Genomic DNA, 24077 nt, shown 5'->3' on the forward strand with positions numbered 1-24077 from the left:
ATGAATCATCCTTGTTTTCAAAAAACTTTGTGGCTGATTCAAAGAGTTCGTAAAATCGTTTCAGACAGGTACCTTTTGACAACCAACGAACTTCTGTATGTAATAATAAACGATTGAAGTGTCTTCATCGTTTTCTAATGAAGAATCTAAATTTTCTTTATTTCTAAATATCCTGTCATGGAGAGCATTGCTTCTGATCTTGTTAACTGCTTTAATTATATATTGTAGCGAGCGATGAAAGCGATCACTAAGATTTTTTGCTATCAAATGTTGGTGCATCATACAATGCACCGCCACTAAATTTGGTATGACTTTTTTTCAGGATTGAAATGAATCCACGGTAGGAGATTAATATCACCAGAACATATTGTGTTTATTACAATGAAATGCCTTTATGATTTTACCAGGGTTATTAAAATCAAAACAATAAAAGTAATAAACACATTCTTACTTTTGGTGGTAAAAATTTACCCTTGATATGAAGAAATTCCAAAATACATTGGTTGGTATTTATAATACCAACTTAGTGCCGGTCCACTGCACTATTGTACCACCCGGGAAATATTGCCCCAGAAATTTAAGGTCTATATGACCTTGAATTTTCTGCACATGCTTAAAAGGGCGGTACCTTCAACGCCAACTCAATAGCCTTGTTTACATGGGAAATGAAAAAATAAGGGGAAACTGCCATCCACCAAAGCCAAAAATTTTTTGCTGAACAGGGAAAACTGGCAACTCTGTTTCCTTATTCCGCAATAACGAAAAGTTGCAAAGGATTATGAGAAATAGTATGCACCGCGAAAATCCTGAAGAGGATATGTAAATACAGTATTTTTCCTCCTCTTTCTCTACTAGGGAAAACAGTCATCAAGCCAGTGTCTGAACTCTCAGTGAACATGCAAACCGGGCTAATATGACTTGAACATGAAACACCCCCCCTCATACTTCTGAATGCCCCCTCAATATGACTTGAACAAAAAGTGCCCCCCTCAGACTTCTTAGCGCCCACGTTGGGAACCACTGATGTAGACAGACTAAAATATTACGTAGTAACTTTACTACTATACTGTACTATTGTCATAGCCCCTACAAGGGGAGGCAGCAAACAGGGCTCTAACCCGTGGGCCGGGAATGTTTCTCATTTTTTGTTTTTTCACACTACAAATTCACAATAGAAGGGCTCTTTAAAAGTCTGGCCTGGTGGCCCACCAAAGACTAAAGCCTACAGCCTTGTTCCAGGATGTGAGGGGCAATGACTATTGTCTGAGTGCATAATCCTAGATCAGAAGTTCCCAAACTTTTTGGTCCATTGTTTCCCTTCTTCAGAAAATGTTTTTTCTCATCACCTCCCAACTCAAGCTAACCCATAGGAGCCTATGTTATACTCGTAGATTCTACCACCTCCTAGACCTTTCTGTTATGTTCTCTTTCTATTCTATGCTCTCTTTCGGAAACAACACTAGATGGATTTGCTTATCAGTAACTTCTTTGACAAAACACTATTTTTTTTTTACCATAAACCTCTTGCGGATAAGTTCTGTCATTCATTAGAGGAAGCTCACTTTACTACAAATCTATAACTCTTTTACTTTTTTTTGGGGGGGGGATGAAGACATGGCCCCCACATCCTAGAGCGCAGCCCTTAGTCTGGAATCTTTTGCCCCTTCCCCCCCACCTCACTGTCACGGGGCCCCCTTTACGATAAATTTATAGCGTGAAAAAGCAAAAAAATGGTGAAAATCGTCCCAGGGCTGGAGCCTTGTCAGCCCACCCCTTGTGGAGGGCCATGGGGTGAAGAAATGCAACAATCAATACCTGGTGGTTTTACTACAAAGGTAAAAGTGACAATAAGTACTCCTCTAAATAACCTTGTGAGTAACCAAAAATATTCTGCATCTTCCCACCACTGAGATGAATGGTGGCAGTTTTTGTCTCTTTTTTTTTTTTTGATTCTTGGAAGCAGAAATCTGATTGTTATATATTTTGCTGATTTGATTCTTATAAGTAGTTGATTCTTGTAACCAGTGATTCTTATAAGCGGTGGATACTGTATTTAGTGTAATAAATATACTTATCCATTTAAAAGGCTAAAACCAAGAGGGGTTATTTTGTTATGATGTAGTGGCAATGGCGGTTTTGTAACAATGTTTTCGTGTCTCCAGCGAGTAAGTGGTTTGGGCATTTTCCCTCTAGTGCTTAGTTTACGTATCTCCACTTTTAATGTAATAAATAATCTGTTATTATCTTATCAATATTAAACCAGTTCTTGAAACATGATTTATAATATTTAGAATACACAAAAATTTCCAAAAAAAATATGTCCACATGCCTAGTCAATTTTAAATTTAACTTTTTTTTCAGAAATGAAAGACAAAATGGTTGTTTTGATAAGCGAGAGGCTCCTGTCTGACATTACAAATTCAATTTTTTCTCTTTCTCCTGTTCTAATGACTGAAAATTGAAATTAAAATTTTATCATGCAAATTTCATTGCAGGAATTTTATTATTTCTAACTTATCATGAAATATAATTCACCAAATTTGCTATCCAGCATTTCAATTTAAAATTTCCACAGGAGTTCCCTTTTGGCTGAACGACCTAATGACAATTCACGTTCTGGCTTTCATGAGTGGCCTTTTATGACTGTTCACATGTGGGGTGAAAATCCGTACGGACTTTGGACACTTGAAATTCACAATGAAGGAAGGACAGGTAAGTGCTTCTTGAATTATTTTATTCTATAAAGTTGATGTGCAGTTGGACTTGTGCTCATAAAGAAGTTGCAATAATGTTTGATATATGTGAACCAGACAGCTAAAAAAATAGCGGTTACAAGTAAAAAAAAAAATCAACATTTTTGTTTCAAAATCCATTTATTTTTGTTGAAATCCACTTACAGTCGAGTACACTTGTAACATAAACTGCCACTGTGGTGGTCGAGTGGTCATAGTGATGGACTCGCATTACAAGGGCCCGTGTTCGAACTCCACCATTGCCACAGTGGTGATCAGCTGAAGTTGGTTTTCTGTGGTTCACAAATGTGAGCCAATTTTCCTGTTAAAAAGTCTCGCCACAGAGAGCAACAGGCCCACAATGGTACAATTATTCAATCATTACACTTCACTCATCACTAGAAGAATTGATGGCAGATGGCAGCACTACACACATCGAGCATTATACAGAAACAATCTTGTTAGGTTCAAAACATGTACACACACATTCCGGCATGTACCAGTTCATTAGAAATTCCATAGAGGAATGTGTACGAGGTGCATGTACGGTTAAGTAGTAGTAATATAACATAAACTCGATATGATACACTGGAGAAACCGCAAGATACACACGATATAATACACTGTGGATATAATGTATGGTTTCGTAATCCCTGATTTTTGGCCTATCCACTTCTATTTTTACCTCTATTATTTTACATACCCTGCTTAAAACATACATTGTGGATATAACATGTCAAAAACACGCTCTTAACATAGTAAACAATTCAGATATAACATATCTCAATTCACTAATCAAAAATGAAGCCGGAAATTGACTTATTTGTGCAACACGATGCAGGTAATAGATCTATCTTGGTTTTTTTCTCACAGATAGCGGTGCAAATTTTTATTATAATGAAAAATTCATTGTTGAAATAATTTTATTAATAAGGGAGGGAAAGAAAATGTGTTGCTCGTTGCTCACTCATCTCCAGTGAGTAATTTTATAAGTCGTGTGTAATTGAAACTCTGTGTGCTAGTTGAGACTGGTTTGCTTGCCAGCTATTTCACTCGTGTGAGAATAGCTAGTGAACTCGCCCAATGTGACTGAACCTTATCCAGTCAATTATACTTTGTATAATTAGCGGAGAGGTTCATCATTTCGTTGCACGTCACCATCTGGATGCTAATGTCATTACTAGCTGTTGCTGAGTTAAAAGACTGTTTACTGTCCCATTCAACTTGAAAAGAGCATATTGTTCTAAGGTTGGAAAATGTCTGTCCTCTAGCTTAATGATAGAGCACTCATCCAGACAATTAGAGGGCTTGGTAGTTCGATTCCTCAGAGGCATTGTGAATTTTTTTTCCCGAAATTATTTTTCCTTCATATCTGTTCTTGGTACTTCGTATAAGAGGTTCATCATTTCTTTGTATCACCTATTAGTATCAAATATAACTATTCTAACAATAAAATTATGTGTTATTTAAACAAAATCAATCTTTCTATTATGCATTTCTGTGAAAACTCCATGGAATGACCTTCAAATTATTGAATGTTCACTTTTCTGTACCTTTTGGATCATTTGGTAGATGACAGTGATAAACAATTGTTGTGATCAATAAAAGCAGAAATCTGCACTATTTTAACAGCATCAAATCTCTACCCATCAAAAGACAATGCAAAAGTATGTTGATTGATGATAAAATTCATAATAATTCGTAACTTTTTTTAAAATTTGTGTTGTATAAATGCTGAATTGAAACTATTAGCATAAACTCAAATAATACCAGCAGGGCTTCTACTTTTTGATAAAATTTCCTACTTTTCTACCAGATCCTGTCAACAAAATTCGAGCAATTGATTTTAAGTGAGGGAGGAAGCATCGATATACTGCCAAAGCAGAAATTGTATTGTTTTTCAGGTTATTTGGACCGTTTAGTTAGTTATTAATTTTTCTTTTGCTTAGTTTGAGGGTTAAACAAACAGAGCAGCGGTCATTAAAAACTTCTGTCTGGATAGAAAAAATAATTTTGTGTTTACTACTTCATGGCCTTGAACAATAACTAACATTCATCATTAAAAATTATGGAGCACATTTTTTTGTATAGGTGAAACAGCAGTTTGCATAATAAAGCAGTTGAATACATAGGCCTATTTATTATAGGTTTGCTGACTCTCATGCTACCCAATAGCATTCAGTTGTATGTATTTTTAGTTTTTTATTTCTGTATTTTTAGGGCATGCAGAGGCGTAAACAATATTTACAATGCTCATCAAAGAGCTAGAAATGAAAGTGCTTCATTTGTCAAAAATGATTGCACTGGTATTGATCAGTAAAAATAGACAAATCCCTTTAAAAAGATGGACAATCAAGATGAACCATCATCTTGAGTTGTCTACATTTTGCATTGTGCGTTTGGAAGTGGTCTCAGAGGAGCATCATTCTTAAAAAACGCATCTTCAGAATTTGGGCATCAAGGAAGAGAGGACTTTGGAAGACTGTTTGAAATAAAGATTGGTACCCTCCCTGTCTTAGTTATTAGACTTACTTTTCAATTCATGCATGTTCTATACAGGATGTCCTGTAAGTCCTAATTCTGCCTTTACCTAATCAACCGTTTGTCATAGAAGTATGGTTCCAATTTGAAAAATGCTTAAAATGATGTTCAGAAATCACTATCAGTTTTGACTGTGAAAATACATGTCACAAAATATAAAAATTAACTTTTAAAATTTGAACATTCTATCCTCACAAACCCAATTAGAAAGTTCTTTTCTTCTCTCCTGAGGCAAACCAAAAAACATTCCATGTTTCTAAGTGGAATATTGTCTGGGATATTTGGATTCAAAAATCGGAGGAAGCTGGGAAAGAACAACATGAATGAGAGAAAGAAGCATTGTGTGTTAATTTACGCCGTTCTTTCCAAAATTTCTCTGATTTTCAATTCAAATATTTCAGCAAATATTGCTCTAAAAGTGTGGAATTTTTTTTGCTTGCCTCAGGAAAAACAGAGCAACAACTTTCTAACTAGAAACTAGAGGACAAGGGGACTGTATCAAGGTATGAAAAAATCATGATTTTTTTTTTTTTACGAAATTAACTGGCCGATTATTAATGAAAACAAATCTTGCTAATCATTAAGAATGCATATTTTAATGTCACCTAACTGCTTTTTTCTCCTAATTGCTCAAATTTAATTAAGGCATTAATGAATAAACAAATGAACTAAAAGCAAAAAATATGAAATCTAAAAATCAATGTTTATGTAACATTGAGCACAAAATAACTTCATGGATTAACATTTTTTTATGGAGAGAAAAGTGTTTTTATTCATGAACCCCCACCTCCATTAAAGTGAATGATAGGTGGCATCTCAGTATCACACATCTGGTGCAGACATGTCAATTCACTCGATGTACAACTAAAGGGCTGTTCAGCATCAATTAAATAAAACAAATTCTATTGGCAAGATTGTTTCTTGCACAATGAATGGATGTTGCTTAATAGTTTACACATTTTCATTCTTTCACAGATTTAATGAGTTTTGGTAAAAAAACGAGCAAATACAAAATTTTTATACGAAAAGTAAAGTCGAAGCCCAATGATATATTGGTACGACATCTATTATTATTTTGAATCAGCAATTCGGGAAAGGATTTATACAGAAAATTATCATGGAATTTAATCATGGGAACTGTAGGGCCACATTGCAATGCATTGAAAATAGTGCAGTTTAGCTCCCTATATTTTTCCACAATGTTTTCCATGCACAAAATCTAGAAATAGAGCAGCTTTCTTTCTGTACTGTATCTAGGGATTAAGTTCAAGTTTTTACTTACGCAAAGATCATCTATACTTCTTTTATTTATTTATTTATACAATATTATTGGCCCAAGGCCTATACAAGAGGACGCGGTAGATTACACATATGCTTTGAAACATTAGACAAGAAATTGGAGATCGTGAGGGAGTTTATGGTATTGGGGAAGAAACTGAATTTAAAACAATCTGTAGAGGCAAAAATAGGTTTTAATTTTTTGGGGTGGTCAAGTCTATTGGAAACATAGGAAGGCCTAGAAAAAATAACGGACCTATCGAAATTTAAAGTACCATGAATAATTTTGTAAAGCATGGCTAAGCAGGAGATAAGTCGGTGAGTAGCGAGTGGGTGGAGATTAAGTTTGAGATCAGAAACTGAACTCAAAGATAACCAGCAGTCATGAATAAAGCGGGCGGATTTATTTTGGATAGATTCAAGTTTGTCTATGTTACTAGAGGTGTGGGGGTCCCAGCCCTCAGCTACATAAGAAAGAACAGGAGAAATATAAGTTTTGTAGCAGAGAAGTCAGCCGTCACGAGTAGAATTTTTGAGGTTGTGGCGAAGGAAAAAGTTTGTTGGGGCATTTCTGGTAGACATAATCGATATGATTATTCCAACAGAGATCAGCCAAGATTATGACTCCCAGATATTTAAATTGAGAAACTTGGGATATGCAGGGGTGGGAAGTGACAAAGTCCATTTCAGAGCAGCAAAATATAGGATTCGGAGCAGATATTTTTAAATTGGAGCAGCGAAATGAATAATATTTTCATTAACCCTCGCCCCTTTTCAAAATAAAACAACTGCACTGTCTTTTGTTATCAAACATCTTTTCGTCAGCTTGTTTTTGGTGTTTCAGGCTTTTGACACCTTGTTTGAAACAGCGGCTGTCATAAACTTTTTCACACCAGTCTATTTAAGATGATTTTTGCTTACTCAGGGCACTATTTGCTGTCTGGAACAGCAGCCCTTCAAATGGGCTAAACATTTTCTAGTCTTAATAGATATTATAAATTTTCTATATCCAGTTTTCAATTTTTTTATACTCAGAAAGAAATTGTTGCAAAATAGGAGAGAATTTCCGAAGAATCAACATGATGGTTGGCGATTCAGCACTCATTATTTAGCGAGATTGACGATCTGACACTCGTTATTTGGCGATTTAGCACTCATTATTTGGCAACATTGGCAATTTAACGCTCGTTATTCGGCAAAGTTTCTAAATTAGCGACCATAATTCGGCGGACATGCTCTTTTCACTCCCGGAATATTTTTTTTCACGAAACATCAGGATTTGACGCAATGACGATCAACTACAGTAATTTCTACTGCTTCCAGTGGTGACTTTTTTTTTTGAAAACGGAAACTGACTCGCATTTGCGCTTTAGAGCTGAAAGACCATTGCAAACCATCCTCAGTTGCACGATCACGGATATTATTGGGGTTTCGCAATGGAAAGCCCTATGATGGGCCGATAGTTGAAGTACAGTGGAATAAAACACGTTTTTTTCGGAAAGAATTGTTTTGTGTCAAGCAGGAACAAACATTTTTTGACGTCCTTTCCGAAATTCCGGGCATACTGAAGCAAAATACGCTATTTGGCGCAGAAAAATACGAAAATACCCTAGTGGAGCAGGATGGCAATTTTGGCGCAGTGCTCCCACCCCTGGATATGGTTACGTTATTGATTATGAAAATTCAAGGGGAAGAGTTTTACGTGTAGCTCTCATGAAAACTGTTTTAGGTAAGTTAATAGGCATGTGCCAACATGTGTGAGCACCAATCTGAGATGGAAACAAGATTACGTTGGAGAATTTCTTGATCAGATCTGTCATTAATTCCGCAGTAGATTACACAATCATCAGCAAAAAATCTAGTGGTGCAGTTGAGGGTTTCAGGGAAGTCGTTTATATAAATTAAAAACAGTAAAGGCGAGAGAACCACTCCTCTTGAGTACCACCTGAATTTACAGTGGAAAAAGGTGAATCACGATTTTTTAGGAAAGCATCTAACCATTTGAGCAATTGTGCATTACGACCAAGATTTGAAAGTTTAAGGAGGAGTCTATTGTGCAGAACTTTATCATAGGCTTTAGAGAAATCCAAGATGATCCCTTTTAATCACAAATCAATATAATGCAAACTATACCAGGTTACATTTACTTCAATATCATTGAATTTATGTAAAAAACAAAATTTAAACTTTGTGATTTAGATCAATGTTTTTTGAAAAAAAAAATCAAGTGATTTAAATCAGCGTACTCTGGACTGTATAAAAATTTATATATTTTTGTTTCATGAGACACTATATTTCACTCTTGAGTGATTTCTGAACACATTTTGAAGTGAAGCTTCTTTAGTTACATAAGAGTGAAATTTTATGAGTGAAAGAAAATCTGTCGCAGAAAGTGGAACATCTTCCTCAATACTAGTTCTGTATAATGACTGATTGTGTGATGAAGTCCGAGAAGCAGATGAGATGGGGTGAAAAGGTGTCAATAAAGATTTGGCCGTGTAAGAAAATAAAGTTAGGCAGGGGGTTGGTTTGGACACTTTGTGTGGGACAAACAGTTTATTACCATTTCCTACCCCTGTGATACTGCTAGAATCGCAGAACATTTCCTTTAGTATGATGGGTGATGCACACAGTTTAGAAGAAAAGAAAATTGGGTTAGGGTGGAGTGGGAAGGAGTGTGTGTGTGTGTTCCCACACTATTCCCGTAGCCCAGAGGTTAAACAACCTAGAAAAATTTCACTTTTACGCATGACATTCTTATACACATTTTTTTTTAATTAAAACCACACCTCTACAACAAACAGTTGATGAGATAAAGGCAGAATAAGGACTTACGAGATACCATGTATATCGTGTATGTACTTCAGCTGTAATAAATTTTCAAAATGGGGAAAAGAGAGATCAACCAAGAACTACATTATATATTAAATTTAGTGGTGTGCCACATGAGCTTATTTTGTCTGGGACAATCTGAATAATGCACTTTATGCATACCTACAACATATATATAGGCTGTAACAAATTATTTGCATAGCAGATATCTCTGTGTAACTTTTGACTTTACAAACATACTTTCAATTATAAAAAGTTTTCAAATGATGTGCAGTTATTTAAAATCTCAAAATTTGTTCAAGGGGTCATATACGTAAAAAAATATTTTAAATTTTTTTATACAGACCCTGTGTCAAAAACCTAATTAGAAAGTTGTTGCTGTCTCTCTCTTTCTTGATACCAACAAAAAAATATTCAGTGAGATATTCAAATTTTAAAAATGGAGGAAATTAAAGGAAAAACTGTTTTACACCCGTATTTAATGCTGTTTGCCCAACTTTCCAATATCTGCGAATATTGCACTAAGAAACGTGGAATTTTTTTTTGTTGGCCTCAGAAGACATAGGGTAACAACTTTCTAATTGTGTTTTTGAGCACACTGGGACTGTATAAATAGTTATTTTCGTTATTTTTTCATGTATATGACCCCCACAAACAAATTTTCAGATGTTAAGTAACTGCACATCATTTGAAATTGAAAGTATATTTCGAAAGTCAACGATTACAGAGATATCCACTGCGCAAATAATTTGGGACTGCCTGTATAAGCTAATTTTGAGACCCTTGCTTAAACATACATGTTAGTTATAGCATACACTTCTCAAATCACGAAGGGGGCATGCTATAAGCAAACTCCACTGTATTTACAAAAAATATGAATTGAAACTAAATTAAAATATTCACAAATTTGGCCTAATTGTTTATATCCGGAGTGTCATTTGTACAAAAATAGAAAAACCTTTTCAGGGCAGGTACAATTTATTTCTTTCATGTCATATCTCAAGCTCATGCAAGTTTTTTCCCCTTCATAGGAAGAGCAAAGATGCATGACTGGACTTTGATTTTGTATGGCACTACAGAAGATCCTATTACAGAGGCATCGAAATCACAGATGCCACTCTCAAGGAATTCTTTCTTACCTGTAATGAAGAAATTTATACCTGTTCGGACTTATGCCAGGAGACGACCTTATCATGAAAAACCAAAAATTGCTCCAGCAGATTTAGATATAATTTCTGAAGGTGATGAAATTTTTTTCCACCTTTCCTTAATCCCATACTGTGTTGTTATTTAAAAAAAAGTTTGAGACTATTGAAACAAATTACTATTTTTATTTTTTTTATAGATCAACCCACTCGTGTGGAATCGGAAAAGAACAAAGTACAAAGCACTGCTGGTAACAGCCAAGAAAGTCATTCATCTGGTTGCTCGTCACAAAGTGCTGGAGAATTTTGCAAGTATTGGTGCCTGTTTTTAGCATTTTTGCATTTGAAAGATTGCTATTAACACTACCACAATATGACATTGAGTGTGGAGAGAGACAAGAGGAAATGGATTTCCCTGAAGCTTTAAAACCAAATTTTTAAATTTATTTTCTCCTTAAATAATGTTTCTATTGGTAGCTTTTCCAAATTTATGAGAAAAATGCAACATATCTTGTTAAAAAGAGATGAGTGAGGTAAAAAAGACATTTTTTTTTCCATCTTTTTGGTTGGAAAAAAACCATGAACCAACATATTCATCCTATGCAAAATAACATCACTTGGTCATCCATCAGAAACTATATTTATAACAAAGATCGAAATCATAAGGCCTATTTAATATCAATATTTTTATAAATATACAGCGTAAAAATAAAATGTACATTTTGTACAGTGAGCATGTATGAGAGTATTTTGAATAGCTTGCACTGTTCAACATTCGTGCCAAAGTATTATTTATTTATGTTTTTAGAGCAATGTTTGTAATTTATTTAATTTTTAGGTAAATTTTATGTTTTTTCTCAGGGCATTGGATCAAAGTTTCCTTAGTTTTACCATTTTTTCTCCTCATACCTTTTTATTGTTTATTCCTACTTACACTATATAATCATTTTTTTTAAAGAAATGGATTTATTTTGAGCATTTTCACATTAAAGTGCATTTTTTCCAGCCAATATGTGCTAGTTTTGAAGTGCATTTTGTAATACTCAAGTATGGGGGGGAGGGGTTATCTGATAAAAGCCTTTAAATTATGGATAGATAATTAAAAAAAAATGTTGCTCAAGAAATCACACAATGAAATGTTTATCCCATGTAAATGATTGAGAATCGAAATGTTATCACAAGAAGTGCTATTTTAATCTTTTTATTTGCATTTCAATTGTTCTAAAATATCTTGAATTGTCTTCCTTTGATGCTTTGCGATATTTACTTTTAATGTATGCTGTGAGATCTGATTGCTAGGAAATGCCACAAAATTTATATCCTGTAAATGTCAAATCCTGCAAAATAAAATGTTGAATTTCCAACATCTTTGTTGTTTTGTGTATCTAATTTTCAATATTTCATGAAAAGTTATTTAATTAAATATAATTTTTTAGCAAACTCTTAGTTGGTAATTTATTAAATTTAACATTTGCCAAGTATCCTTAAAAAAAGTTCATGTTTACATCTTTGGTGTATACACTGAATGGCTAAAATGCTTTCTGGAAGAGAAATATATGGAATATATCATATATGGAAAATGGGTCTGAGGCAGAAATTAATCAGGCTCCAAGGACAGTAATTCTGGTGGTGATTGTGAAAAATGTCAGCTCAAAATGCTGCTGTGTTATGTGAGCATGAAAATCCATGTCAACAAAAACGTTTGTTTTGTCTGTCTTCAGCTGGGGTAGAAATGTCAGGCAAAAAAATTTTAAGCCGAGGTATCACTTTATTCTCCTTGGCAGTTTCACCCTTGTCCCAAAAGGGTCCAGACGGCATATCAGCAAACCTTACACCTGTTTATGCATGTGTAGTTACAATTATCATTTTGTTGCTGCATTCTAACTACCAAAGTCTTATTGACAATGGAATTTAAAAGTAAAATAGGACAATTTAAAAACAATAGATGCAGCAAATAGACTTGTTTTAAAAAATACAAAGCTGGTTATGGAAATAATACAATGAACAGAAGAAAAGACAGATGTGCTAGTAAAATTAAGCCAAAATATTATATCAAAAAACACCTTCAAAGATTTAAAAATACTAATATCTGAGAATACAGTGAAACCTTAATATAACGATACTCTGCAAACCAAGAAAAAAAATTGTTATAGAGGGATTATTGTTGTATCGAGAGGCAGCAGTTTAACATTGGAGAATATAGACATTTTCAAACAAATTGCAAAAACTTTGCTGTAGAGGGATTCGTTATATTGAGTATTTTTGTAGCAAGGTTTCACTGAATACAAGTTCACCCTAAAGCAGAATGTTTTGCATTGTTCTGCAACGAGCCTGACTGGAAATGTTCTTAGTGCTTCCTACACTTTTCTTAAAATTATTCCAGATTGTTCTGCAATAGCACTGATTATTCTGTGACATGCGTCACAGATTCTGGCATATTCTGCTATGGGGCAAGTACAAATCTTTCTTTCAAAGGAATTTAAATGAAAATTTCAAGGACATAGAGATATTTCATCAAGCGATGATAAAAAAAAAGAGGAAAAAGTAACATGCATAAAATTTGTGGTGTGGGTAAGGAAAAGATTCGCCACACCACTGAATTAAAAATAAAGAGAAAAAAATAAAACCAGGAGGAAAATACTAGTGAAATATTTCACAAATAGAAAATATACCATGTTCCTTTAAAATCGAAACACACAAGAAATACCTGTACTTGAAATAGAAGCAGCTAATTTTTTTATCAATCGCAGCAAAAACTTTCATGAATATATATAAGAAAAAAAAAACCCAATGCCCACATTTGTTTACCTCTTCTACATTGAAAACAGAACAAATTATTCCAGATCTGTTTCCAAATTCCAATGATGACAAAAATAACAACAATTGTGCTGATTAGAGCTTCAGTGAAACCGACGCTTCAACATGATCAGTCAAGCAATCTTCAAGTGCTTCAGCATCTTCATTTATGGAGGAAAATACCTGAAACAATTATCAAAACCCAAAAAGTGAAAGTATGGAAACATTACAACACCACAGAATAGTTATTTGAAAGAAAAATGCATCAACTGAATTGCTAATATAGCTGTGCCAAGTTTCTGGGAAAATTTTGATACAAGATACCACAAATAAATGTGCTGCTCTTTTATGTAGTAAGACATGTCTGCAATGTAAATAAAATGATTAGTGTTCAGATTAGAAACATTTTTTCGTGTGACGAAATATCTACTACAAATCATATACCACTTTGTGGCTCACCAACTTCGCTCATACCACCATATAGCAATTTGCTACTGACCAACAGGGCCGTAGCGCATCTTATTGCCCCCCCCCCCCAATCCCTAAAAAGGGTTATGACCAGAAAAGGAGGGGTTCCGCCCCTCTCATTTTTGCAATGATTCGTTTTGTAAGAGAGTCTCTCTCTCTCTTGCAGATCATTTCAAGCAAGAAACTTAAAATTTCCAAGTAGTAAGCAAATAAGTGTACTTTATTCTTTATTGGGGGGGGGGAGGAGAGCTAATTCAGCTCGGGCCCAGCCTAGTTACAGATCTGCTGATCAAGTTGGGTAGAAAATGAAGGTGCTGTCTATTGGTGGTCGCTCAGGTTCAATAGGAAAAGAACTTATCTACGGAATCAAACCCCAAATCATCCACTGGTTCACATGTTGTTTCTAAAGAAAACTGCCACCATTGCAGAAAGGGCCAGATTAACCATTAAGCAAAATAAGCACGTGCAGGGCATCACAAAAAAAGGGCGCACCACAGACAGTTATCAATCTAACCATTTTTTTTTAAGTGTACAGTTTATTCTTTTTTCACAGAATCAACCATTTGGTAGAATAAATCCTCAAAGATCATATTGGAAATGAATGTATGTATCTTGAAATTCCTCTTTGACACCAGATGAAATGCATATGCTATTTCCTCATCAACAATATTGAAATCTTAAATCTACAGAAACGGAATAATATTGCAAACTCTAGTTTAACGTTAATTTTTGGAATGAGATGCCACAAATTTTCCATAAAGTAAACCCAGGCAGTGCCATCTTAACACATGGGCCCACCCGAGCACGGCCATGGCTTTAAGGGGCCTCATGATGAGATTTGGTGCTATGAATTTCGAGAAAAAGCATACAAATATATGAGTCTGCAGAATATCATTTAGCCCGGGGGCTCATGATGCTGTTAAGACAGCACTGTGCCCAGAGCATTATTAGCATCTCGGGGTGATGGGAGGGTCTCGGGACAGTAGAGGCTTGGGGTTTAGTATAGGATCCTATGAATTGACTTTAATTGCAGGAGGCGATGAGAAGAAAAAAAATTGAAAAAGGGTGCGATGGAACGAAAATTTTGCGTAACTATACTCTAGACGTCTAGAGGCCTATGCAGTTGGGGGAGGGGGGCACCTCCCAAATGACAATTAAAAAGTAAAAAGAAATATTTGTAAAAAATAATTAAAATATCAAAAGAAAATACCTTTATGTGTTACCAAATTAATATCTGTTAATTTAAAATGCTTTTTTTGAAGGTTAGTAACCCAAAATTTCTCTGGAAAGATTTCTTGTGCCCCTCGATAGGTCGATCCTGTGTACCTTCCTCATAGCGTGACTTCTCAGGGCCCCAAGCAGTCATGCTACAGCCTTGATAGGCCCCCCCTGGCAAGGCTGTAGGCCCCTGGGCTTTTCCAAGGCTCCCATCTAGCTAAAAATACCTGCCTTCCAATTTGCAACTCACGAAAATTGTAACCAGATCTAATTGTCACGAGACCCTCTTTGCACTCAGGGTCTCCGAGGCTTGCCCGGGTGTCCCATGCGTCAGAAAGGCACAGCGTGAGCCAACTTTTACAGAATGAAGATATGAACTAAAATGTGCACATCTATGGGTATAACTCATATATGGATCAACTGCGTAGTTTGATCCAACGTAGAAGCAAAAGAAATGCTACCAGGTCTACATTACAAATGAACTCGAAAATGTATCAAAAAGAAAAGGTACCCAATCATGGCGATTAATCAAAAGAATAGGGTACTTATGAATAATGTGGCTATGCTAAGGTTCAGTGGTTGCTCCTGAAGCTGGTTCAGGAAATTCTAAAAAGCAGTCAATGGGAGAAAATAGCTTGAAATATTTTTAAAAGACTAAAACAAAAGATAAGAATCAAAGTTTTATTTTATTTTTTTGAAAATATGAAAGCAAAATTCCAAAAAAGTACATTTTGGCAAATTGAAAAACAGTGATAGTAACATTGACTTGCGCTTCTTTGGCCTGCTCAATTCTAACAAATAAAATGCAAAATTTGTTAGAATTCTTAATTAAGAAAAATATTAATAAAAAAGCTACAGAAATGTAACTTTATAATTTTGAAGCCAGAATTATGACAAGCACTGAAGCAAAAACTTCCAGAACAATGGAGAGGCTTGATGCTTCATCTCTGTTGAAAGTAGAAGCAGATGTGTGTTCATGTAACATTGGTTTTGAAGATGTCAAGGACTTTGCAAAAGTAGGAAAAGTGAGAGTTGGGGAGGAACCTTTCAAATAAATACAGCGTGTGCTTAGAAATACTGTGATATTCACGTCATATTCTGCCACCTGCAATTGTAATTCGCAGAAAAACTTCACATGACATTTTATGCTACGAAAAATAAAATTTCATTTGACGTTTTTTTTTTTCAATGTGGATAGATAGATGAGAACATAGCCCCCACATCCTCGAGCAGGGCCCTGAGGCTGAGATTTTTTGCGGTCCCCCAAGGCCACACTTTAACGGGTCAATTTATGATGAATTTTTAATGTAAAAAACAAAACTGATGAAAATTGTTCCCGGGTTCTGTCAGCCCCACCCTTATGGAAGCCATGGATGGGAAATACCAACACCCTGGAGGGGATTCGGCAATATTCAATGTTGTCAATTCTCACCAAATTAGCCTTCAAATGCAAAAAAATCTTTGAACTGTGTAGTCAATGGCATGAAATTGTGGGGAGGAAGGGCACAAAATTACTTAAGTGCTTAGGGCCTTCAAGCATCTTAATCCGGCCCTGATCGCAGGCCATTTCATAAGAAATTCAAACTGTGGTGGGCTACTTTGAAAAAAGGGCATGCTACGTGATATTACTGGTGGGACAAAAACCCCACTAAAAAAAGCTTGCACCATCCACCAAATACTTTTCAAGTATGGGTGCTAGTTTCTTTATCCTGGAGTCATAGAACTCTACCGCCATTGCCAGAACTCCATTCCAAGTTATTTTCTGATTTTGTCATCGTTGCGAAAGTGCCACAAAGATCAGCGTTATGTCCAGAGAATTCACATCACTTGGTTGGTTTGTTATATCCGATCTAACAAGTTAACATTCCATGGGAACAGGACCAAAAATGTTGTTTACCATAAGTTGGGTTCAACTGCATTATAGGAAGTAAGAAATTTTGAATATGGGAAAATACTGAAAGTTCTCACCTGGTTGAATTTTTCTAGCTTTTCCCTGTTAGCAACCTTCATATTACAAATTACTTCGTGGTTATTTTTAACAGCAGCGAAAATTTTTTCGTTTCGAGCATCTAATTTCTTCAACACTTTCTCCAGAGCTAACCTGTGCCTGAGCTTAACATGATAAATATGGTCCCTCATGTCTTTGGGAGGATTACCAGATGGCCTCCTGAAATGAAGGAATATATTTCATTAACAGACATAGTTTTTCATGTAATACAGGCATCCCTCGCTTTATGGAATTAATTGGATACTCAAAATGATCGTGTAAAGTGAGTTGAATATAAGATGGGGATAAAGGGGGTTTTCTTCAGAAGTATACAAAATAAATAAATAAACCGAACTGCCAGCAGCAAAATAGTTTTATTTTGAATGACTTAATTATTCAAACTTGTAAATAAATCTTGTCAACTTGGGCAATATGAATAAATTTAATTAATACTTTTCACTTCTCTCTGCCTTCATCACTTCTGATTGATTCTAGTGAATGTGGATGTTTTCATTCCTGAAAGACCTTAGTGTGATAGGCTGTTAACTTTCTTAATGAAAGCAGTCTGGATTCAGCTGACAAGCAGTATTCTTAGCCTCTTTATAAAAACTTTAGAAGCAAAAATCACTCTCATTGTCACCATATAATCAAGAGAATGGGAAAGCAAAGTAAATTTTGAAATACTTTGTTAATTTACCAAGCAGGCCTCTTGTTTTCCTCGTCATCATATTCTGAAATTATTTCATCCAAACCATCCAAGAGTGGACCGACACTTTCTTCTTCACACAGCTTATTCACCTCCAGACCACAAATGTTTTTCAGTTGAGTACAAAGTTGTTCATAGAGTGACTTGACAACTTCTGGGTGCTTCCTATATACCTCCACATAGGTTTTTTGAAAAGCAGAAAATCTGTAACGAAAAAATTCATTACAAATTCTAAATGTAGTCTGGAGAAAAATTTTGTTAGTTATTTTTAAGTGAATGCCTATTCTATAAAATACAACTGAACTTCTCTATCTCAAAACTGAGGGCGGGGTTTTTCTTCTCGCAGAAGAAAAAAAAAATTGCCAACACATCACCAAAAGATATTATACTATATATGCTACCACAAGGAGTCCCCCATCAAGGGATTAGCACCAACCTCTCGATGAGTATAAAAAAAAAACAAGCCTGCCGTTCGGAATCGGCAATAAATTGTAGGTCCCGGTCTAATTAGCCCTCGTGTGCAGAAAATGACCGTGGTGCGACAAAAATTATCAATGATTATACTATAGCTGTTCCTCATTATTATGATAATAACATTAACATAGTCATAGAGGATGATTCTGTAAGCGGGGCTGTGCCAAATTTGGCGATTTTTAATTGCAACAAGGATTTTCCCCCTTGGCGACCTAAAATCTTGAGTTGTGCTCCAAGCATCTTCAACATTATGAAAATCGTGATGGCTAACAAAAAAAATTCAGCAATTCCTTTTTGGCAATCTAGAACATGGCAAGGAGGAATTCTGCAACCAATGAACCCATGTTGGCCACAGGATTCACAGACCCATTTGGATTTTGTGTCCCTATCCCAGGAAGCCCAGCGACAACTAAATTTCTTGGTGTGATCGCTGTTCCATACCATGCTAGCTGCATTTTTCGGGCAAGAAACTAATTTTTCTTTCGCTGGTATCACACCAATTTCTGTCAAAAGCTAAAGCATATTTTGTCCAATTTACAATCTCAATAAATTTCAATAACAAGACTATGCTGGCGGCAATAAAGAAATGGAAATAAATGGTGCTAAAATAGATAAAGATTGCACGATGGCTTGAAAAACATGACTGTCGCCTATGAAAAATCTTGAAAGAGCAAAAGTGCCAAGGTAATCGGTACAGGTGTTGTATAATCCAGACCGCCAAATCCAATATAATCCAGATCGCCAAGGGCGCTATAAGTCGCCAACGCTCTCAGTTCTGCCGATCGGCGCTCTCACTTGTTTTGCAGGGTTGTCATTGTTCTAGATTGTTCCTCAGTAGCTTCTTTCTAGAAGCTTCCATTACCCATCTATTATAGATGGCACGGGCGATTCAAACGGATAACGACATTTTTTTCCCTTTGTGCAGTAGCGCCGTTGTCTTGGATTATTCCCGATTACCTTTAGCTAGTTGTTGTTTTTAGCGTGTCTTTTCAAACGTTTGAATACCCATTTAGTTTTTTTCGTTCCGGGCGTTAGGATTGCACGAACCAGATTACATTTTCGTCGATCGGTAAGGTTGTATCCTTTTTATTTGTTTTTCTTATTAATATTCGTTATTTTATTTAATTTCCGTTATTTAAAAGAATCTGGATACCCGGAAAAAGTCCGGGTTTTAATTTTTTTATACCTAGAATATACTTATTTATACTTCACGCACGACCGTTGTTTATTTAAATATACTATTATATTTCATTTATGTTTCATGATATTTTTCATATTTGAATGGGTTTTTATTATTGTTTTCCATGCTGGCGATTTTTTTTTTTCCGGTGTCCGCAGTGTCTAACGGCCTTGGCGACTTTTGGTCGGGTCGTCGGACATGTTTGACGCCGAAAAAAAATTCGCCAGAAATCGCCAATCTCTGGATTATACAGCACCTGTTCCCAAAAACAAATTAATATGCTCACCTTATTCGCTCGATAAAGTTATTTATCATCACAGCTAAAGATCTTCTCAACAGTGTAGCTAAACGTCCTTCTCCGTACTTATTCAGAGTCAAATAGTTGGGCTCTTTAGCGCTTATTTTTCCGTCACCTTCCGCCATACTCAGGTTTGCTTTCTCTTCCAATTTTTCTCATACAGTCAAAGTCTGAGAATCTACAACACAGCTTAGCTTACAGCTCGGCTCTTAACCCAGGTTGACAATATTTTTGTTCCCGTCCCGCCATTTATTATCAACCTCTTTTATCCAGTGCCATTGGCTACCGAGGCTTTTTTCTGAGTTTGATGTAATAAGCCTCATCAAATGACGTCGCTAAGAAGAGCTATATAATAGCTAAACTGCCAATTATTGATGAAATTACCTACAAAATTGTCAATCAAGGTTTACATTGAACTTGCAGGGGAATTAAAATTTGTGTTTGCTTGAAAGAAAGAAAAAAAAAAAATAGATGTCTAATGTTTTCATTCTTAAAAATTATTAAGATGACCAAATTTAATAGGGAAAGATATGGAAAATGATCTGCATCGGACATCGCCAATTGGCGATAAAAAAAGGATGCCAATTGTTGGAAAATTGCTAACGGGCAAGAAATTTTTGTGAATTAAAATATATTTCCGAGGAAAAAAAACGTCGGACATAAACAAATACGTTGAATGAATTTTTTTTTTGTTTATTCACGATTTTTTTTTATTATTCCCAGTATGGGAAAATCGATTTCATCCATCAGTCCTGATTTCAATAAACATTGCAAATTCAAGTTGATTTCGTTAAAAAAGAAATGAAACTTTTTTTTGTTGAAAATTTGAGATGATCAACAAATTTTTGATAAAATACAAAAGGTCGTGGCGGTATATATGGTCAGACATAACAATATCGATTGATGTTTACATTAGGGTTTTACTAGATTACGGCTTCGAAGAGCGTTTGACGGTAAAATGTTACAGAAATGACATAAAAAATTATTTATAGCACTTGACATGAATAAAAAACTTTTAAATTCGTTATTTTTGATTTTTTAAATGTAAAACATCCGTGAAGCTGTTTTTCTTTAATATTACTTAATTCAAATCGAAATCTTATAAGACCCATATTTTATGATGGTTTGTTTGTGTGGGTATTTTTGGATTTATTGTCATCATCACCTGTTAATAGGCGGTTGATTAGCTGGAAAAAAAATTTGAATGAAAGCAGAAGATATCACTTTTCATTTTTTTGCAGAATATTTAAAGGGAAAAACAGGAAGGCTTTGCTGGGAAATTGCGGCCCAGGTATGCAGTCACAACATAGAGATGGTGTGCGCAACAGGAAGAAGGGTGGACGTATGACTCTGTCAGAGGGTATGTCAAGTTTCATTTTTCGAATCTATAGATTTTCATTGAAAAAAAAAATTAAATCTATAGATCTTCATTGAAAAAAAAAATTGAATCTATAGATCTTCATTGGAAAAAAAAAATTCCATTCAAATATATTTCCCTTTATTATAATTCCCAATATACGGTATACCCAGTGTTATCCGAAAATATAATTTTGAAGAGTTATATTCACTCCTTTCTAAAATTTTAAGGGGTATTTTTTCTTTCTTTTTATCAGTGACGAATAATTCTACTACAAAAAAAGAATACTCGATTTGAGGAGTGAAACAAATTTTGATGAGTAATTGGCAAACAATGCTCATGATAGAGTAAGGTTCTCGTGGGCCCTGTGCTATGAACACATCGTGATAAGGCAGGGGTTCTTAACCTATGGGTTGCGACCCAAACTTGGGTTACAAGGTCTTCCGAGATAGGTTATTCAAATCCACTAACACCTTGCGCTAGGGGTCATCACCCAAATAATTATTGGTAAAACTCAAATTACAATTGGTAAAATTTACTAAAAACCAGTTTGTTGCAACAGCTTTCGAAAGTGTCTACAACAAGGCTGGACAAATCGGATGCGCCAGGTCGCCATGGCAACAAAAAAATTGATATTGGTGCCTAAAACTTTCTTCGTGTAAATTGTAGGGCTAAGAGTAGCACAAAATGTTGCTACTCTTATGTAGCAACATTGTAGTCTAAACTTAATGTAGTCTTTCTTTCTCTCGCCCCCTCCCCCCCAGAAAAATTATATCTTAAATCTTTTCTTTTTTTTCTTCTAGCAAGCCGACTTCTCCGAAAACGAATCTCGGTGTCCCGACAGTTACTTGCAGCAGGCCAGCTCTGGAAGCATAGCCTTCCTTGTCATAACTGTGATATTGTAGTGACCTTCCCTCCAGCAGCTACTGAGGAGACTTTGGTTTGGCTTTTGACTCAGCTACGTACCAACGTCCCAGAGCTAGCAGTAGAAGTTCGTCATCATAGACATACAAATGTGTATGGGTTTTACTTGACAACTTCATATGAAAAGTAAGTAAAAAACAAAAATGATTCCAATTTTTTATTGTATGTCAGTGTAAATGTTTCTGAAGTTGTGAATGTTTACAGCCTAAAATTAATGTGGGAAGTGAAAGCAATGTGTAATAATATGTGTAAAACTTACTCCCAATAATAATTACTTATGAAATGATGGAATTTGACTTTGACAAGCATCAGGTCGCCATGGCGACTAAAAAATTAATAATGGTACCTCTTTTCTTTTTGTATATTAACTCAATTGAAATCTGGAAACAGTAAAATTATCAGAAATTATGTCAGCGAGTCTGCTAGCATGGGAAAAAGGTCCCTAAGTCCCAGACAAGTCAAAGAATACATTATTTTGAACTGATTTTGTCAAGGGGAAAAAAAACTTGATGCCTATAAAATTTTGCTGTGCCTAAATTTTTTTCCATTTTTTTCAAACCCTGATATAGAATGGAATCTTTGAAATTTTTAAACGTAAGTTCTATCTTTGAGAAAAGTGAAGTCAAATTATAAGATTTTGAAATGCGTACAGCAGGATCTTTCTAATCCACATTTTTAGGTTTAAAACCATCCCTCCTGTGTTTATTTCATTCCCCAAAAGAATCCTACATGGTAAGCCCTTGGAGCGTATACGTTAGATTGAGATTAAGGCACCTTATTGAACTGAATCGAAACGTAGTTGTGAGATAGGTTACAACGGGTAAACAGAAAATTTTCTGATTGGACAGGTGGCACAAGTGAAGTCCCTCAAGAAAGTGTCCTTAGTCCCTCATTTTTTTCACTTTTCTTCAAAAAACTTGATCAGATTATTGACAAGATTATTAGTAAATTTGCAGATGATGTGAAGCTGATGGTTGTAGTAGAAAATCCAAGCAATAGGGAAAGTCTCCGACTAACTTAAATATGATTGCAGTATGGGCAAATAAGTGGAGCATGACCATGGCATTCAATGTTCGCAAGTGCATGGTTGGTTATTGGAGTTTGAACAACCCTCAGTTTTACTTACAAGTTGAATGGTGAAATTATTCTGGATGCAACTAGACCCACCGATTTAGGAATTCTTGTTGATGAACAGCTTAGGTTTTTATAACATCATGATCAAAAAAGCAAGTATAGAACGCTTGTTTTAATTCTTAAAAAGGTCCCTTCATCTGTTGTAGTTGTGGCATTTGTTTTTTGTATCTCTATTACCTTACACCTCTATTATTTTATTGTGAATATTTACAAAATACAGTTAAAAAATTTTCTTCAGGACTGGGATGAAAAGAAGTATGTTCGAAACTTTCAATATTGATTATATTATGCTATTTAGCATGAAAGGTTTATTTATAAATACAAGGATGTGGCAAGCATACATAATAATAGTTAAGGCCACAACTAGATGCTTGGTCAGCCGGGGCAAGCGCTCATTTTGGTGCCCCTTTATAATGTGGAAGAACAGGACAAAGGATGAACTTCACACCCTTCTAGTCTGCTGCCAAGGGCACCAGATCCACCTGCTCCCACCACTCTAGTTGCAACCCTGATAATGGTAGTAATACTCAAGTGCTAATAAATAAATTTAAAAAAAAAAGCCTTCGTAAACAAATTTATGACAGATTATTATGATGAAATGTTATGTTTGTTTTGTTTTTTTTCTTATGCATTTGATTATCTGGGATCAGTTTTTTATCCTTCGTGTATGTTTTTTTTTAGTTTACTCAAAGGTGCGGAAGAAGCTCGTTTCAGGAAATCCCTGAAGTTAGAATATGGAGGGGGAATGAAGGAATTTGTTTATGAAGAGCGGGAATGCTTTGAAAATGCTGAAGACAAAAACAGGTTTCTGAGCACCCAAGAAATTCAAAGTATCATATTGAACTTGCTGTATGGCTTGAGAGCATCCGAAGGTGATGAGCTGTGCCACGTCAAATTCATTGAAGGGCAGCCCATAGGTATGATAATAAATAGCTTCTAATTGACTTGAGAAAATATTTTACATTTTCCTTTTATAGACCACAAATAATTGAATATTATCATTATTA

At 35.3% G+C, this 24077-nt stretch overlaps 3 protein-coding genes across 3 annotated transcripts in view; 2 read left to right on the forward strand and 1 right to left on the reverse strand.

The window, feature by feature from the left end:
* The window catches only part of LOC149071686 (furin-like protease 1, isoforms 1/1-X/2), a 29574-nt gene extending 17680 nt beyond the window's left edge, over positions 1 to 11894 (forward strand). The window contains exons 13-15 of the mRNA XM_089247942.1: positions 2576 to 2712; positions 10415 to 10624; positions 10729 to 11894. Of these exons, the coding sequence (XP_089104068.1) occupies positions 2576 to 2712; positions 10415 to 10624; positions 10729 to 10889 (508 nt within the window). The 3' untranslated portion in view covers positions 10890 to 11894. The remainder of the gene's footprint in view (positions 1 to 2575; positions 2713 to 10414; positions 10625 to 10728) is intronic.
* Positions 11885 to 19989, reverse strand: LOC149071687 (polyamine-modulated factor 1-like). The gene is made up of 4 exons (XM_089247943.1): positions 19644 to 19989; positions 17695 to 17907; positions 16979 to 17177; positions 11885 to 13507 (listed from the first exon to the last, which is right to left on the reverse strand). The coding sequence occupies exons 1-4, from the start codon at positions 19778 to 19780 to the stop codon at positions 13421 to 13423; spliced, it is 636 nt and encodes a 211-aa protein (XP_089104069.1). The 5' UTR covers positions 19781 to 19989; the 3' UTR covers positions 11885 to 13420.
* Positions 19990 to 20571: 582 nt separating this feature from the next.
* The window catches only part of wwk (anoctamin 8 white walker), a 41377-nt gene continuing 37871 nt past the window's right edge, over positions 20572 to 24077 (forward strand). Inside the window, exons 1-3 of the mRNA XM_089248033.1 lie at positions 20572 to 21015; positions 21816 to 22062; positions 23752 to 23987. Of these exons, the coding sequence (XP_089104159.1) occupies positions 20949 to 21015; positions 21816 to 22062; positions 23752 to 23987 (550 nt within the window). The 5' untranslated portion in view covers positions 20572 to 20948. The remainder of the gene's footprint in view (positions 21016 to 21815; positions 22063 to 23751; positions 23988 to 24077) is intronic.

This window comes from Pholcus phalangioides, unplaced genomic scaffold (assembly GCF_987345545.1).
Source record: "Pholcus phalangioides strain wild (caught in Gottingen) unplaced genomic scaffold, Ppha-v1.0 ptg000018l_1, whole genome shotgun sequence".
Lineage (NCBI taxonomy): Eukaryota > Metazoa > Arthropoda > Arachnida > Araneae > Pholcidae > Pholcus > Pholcus phalangioides.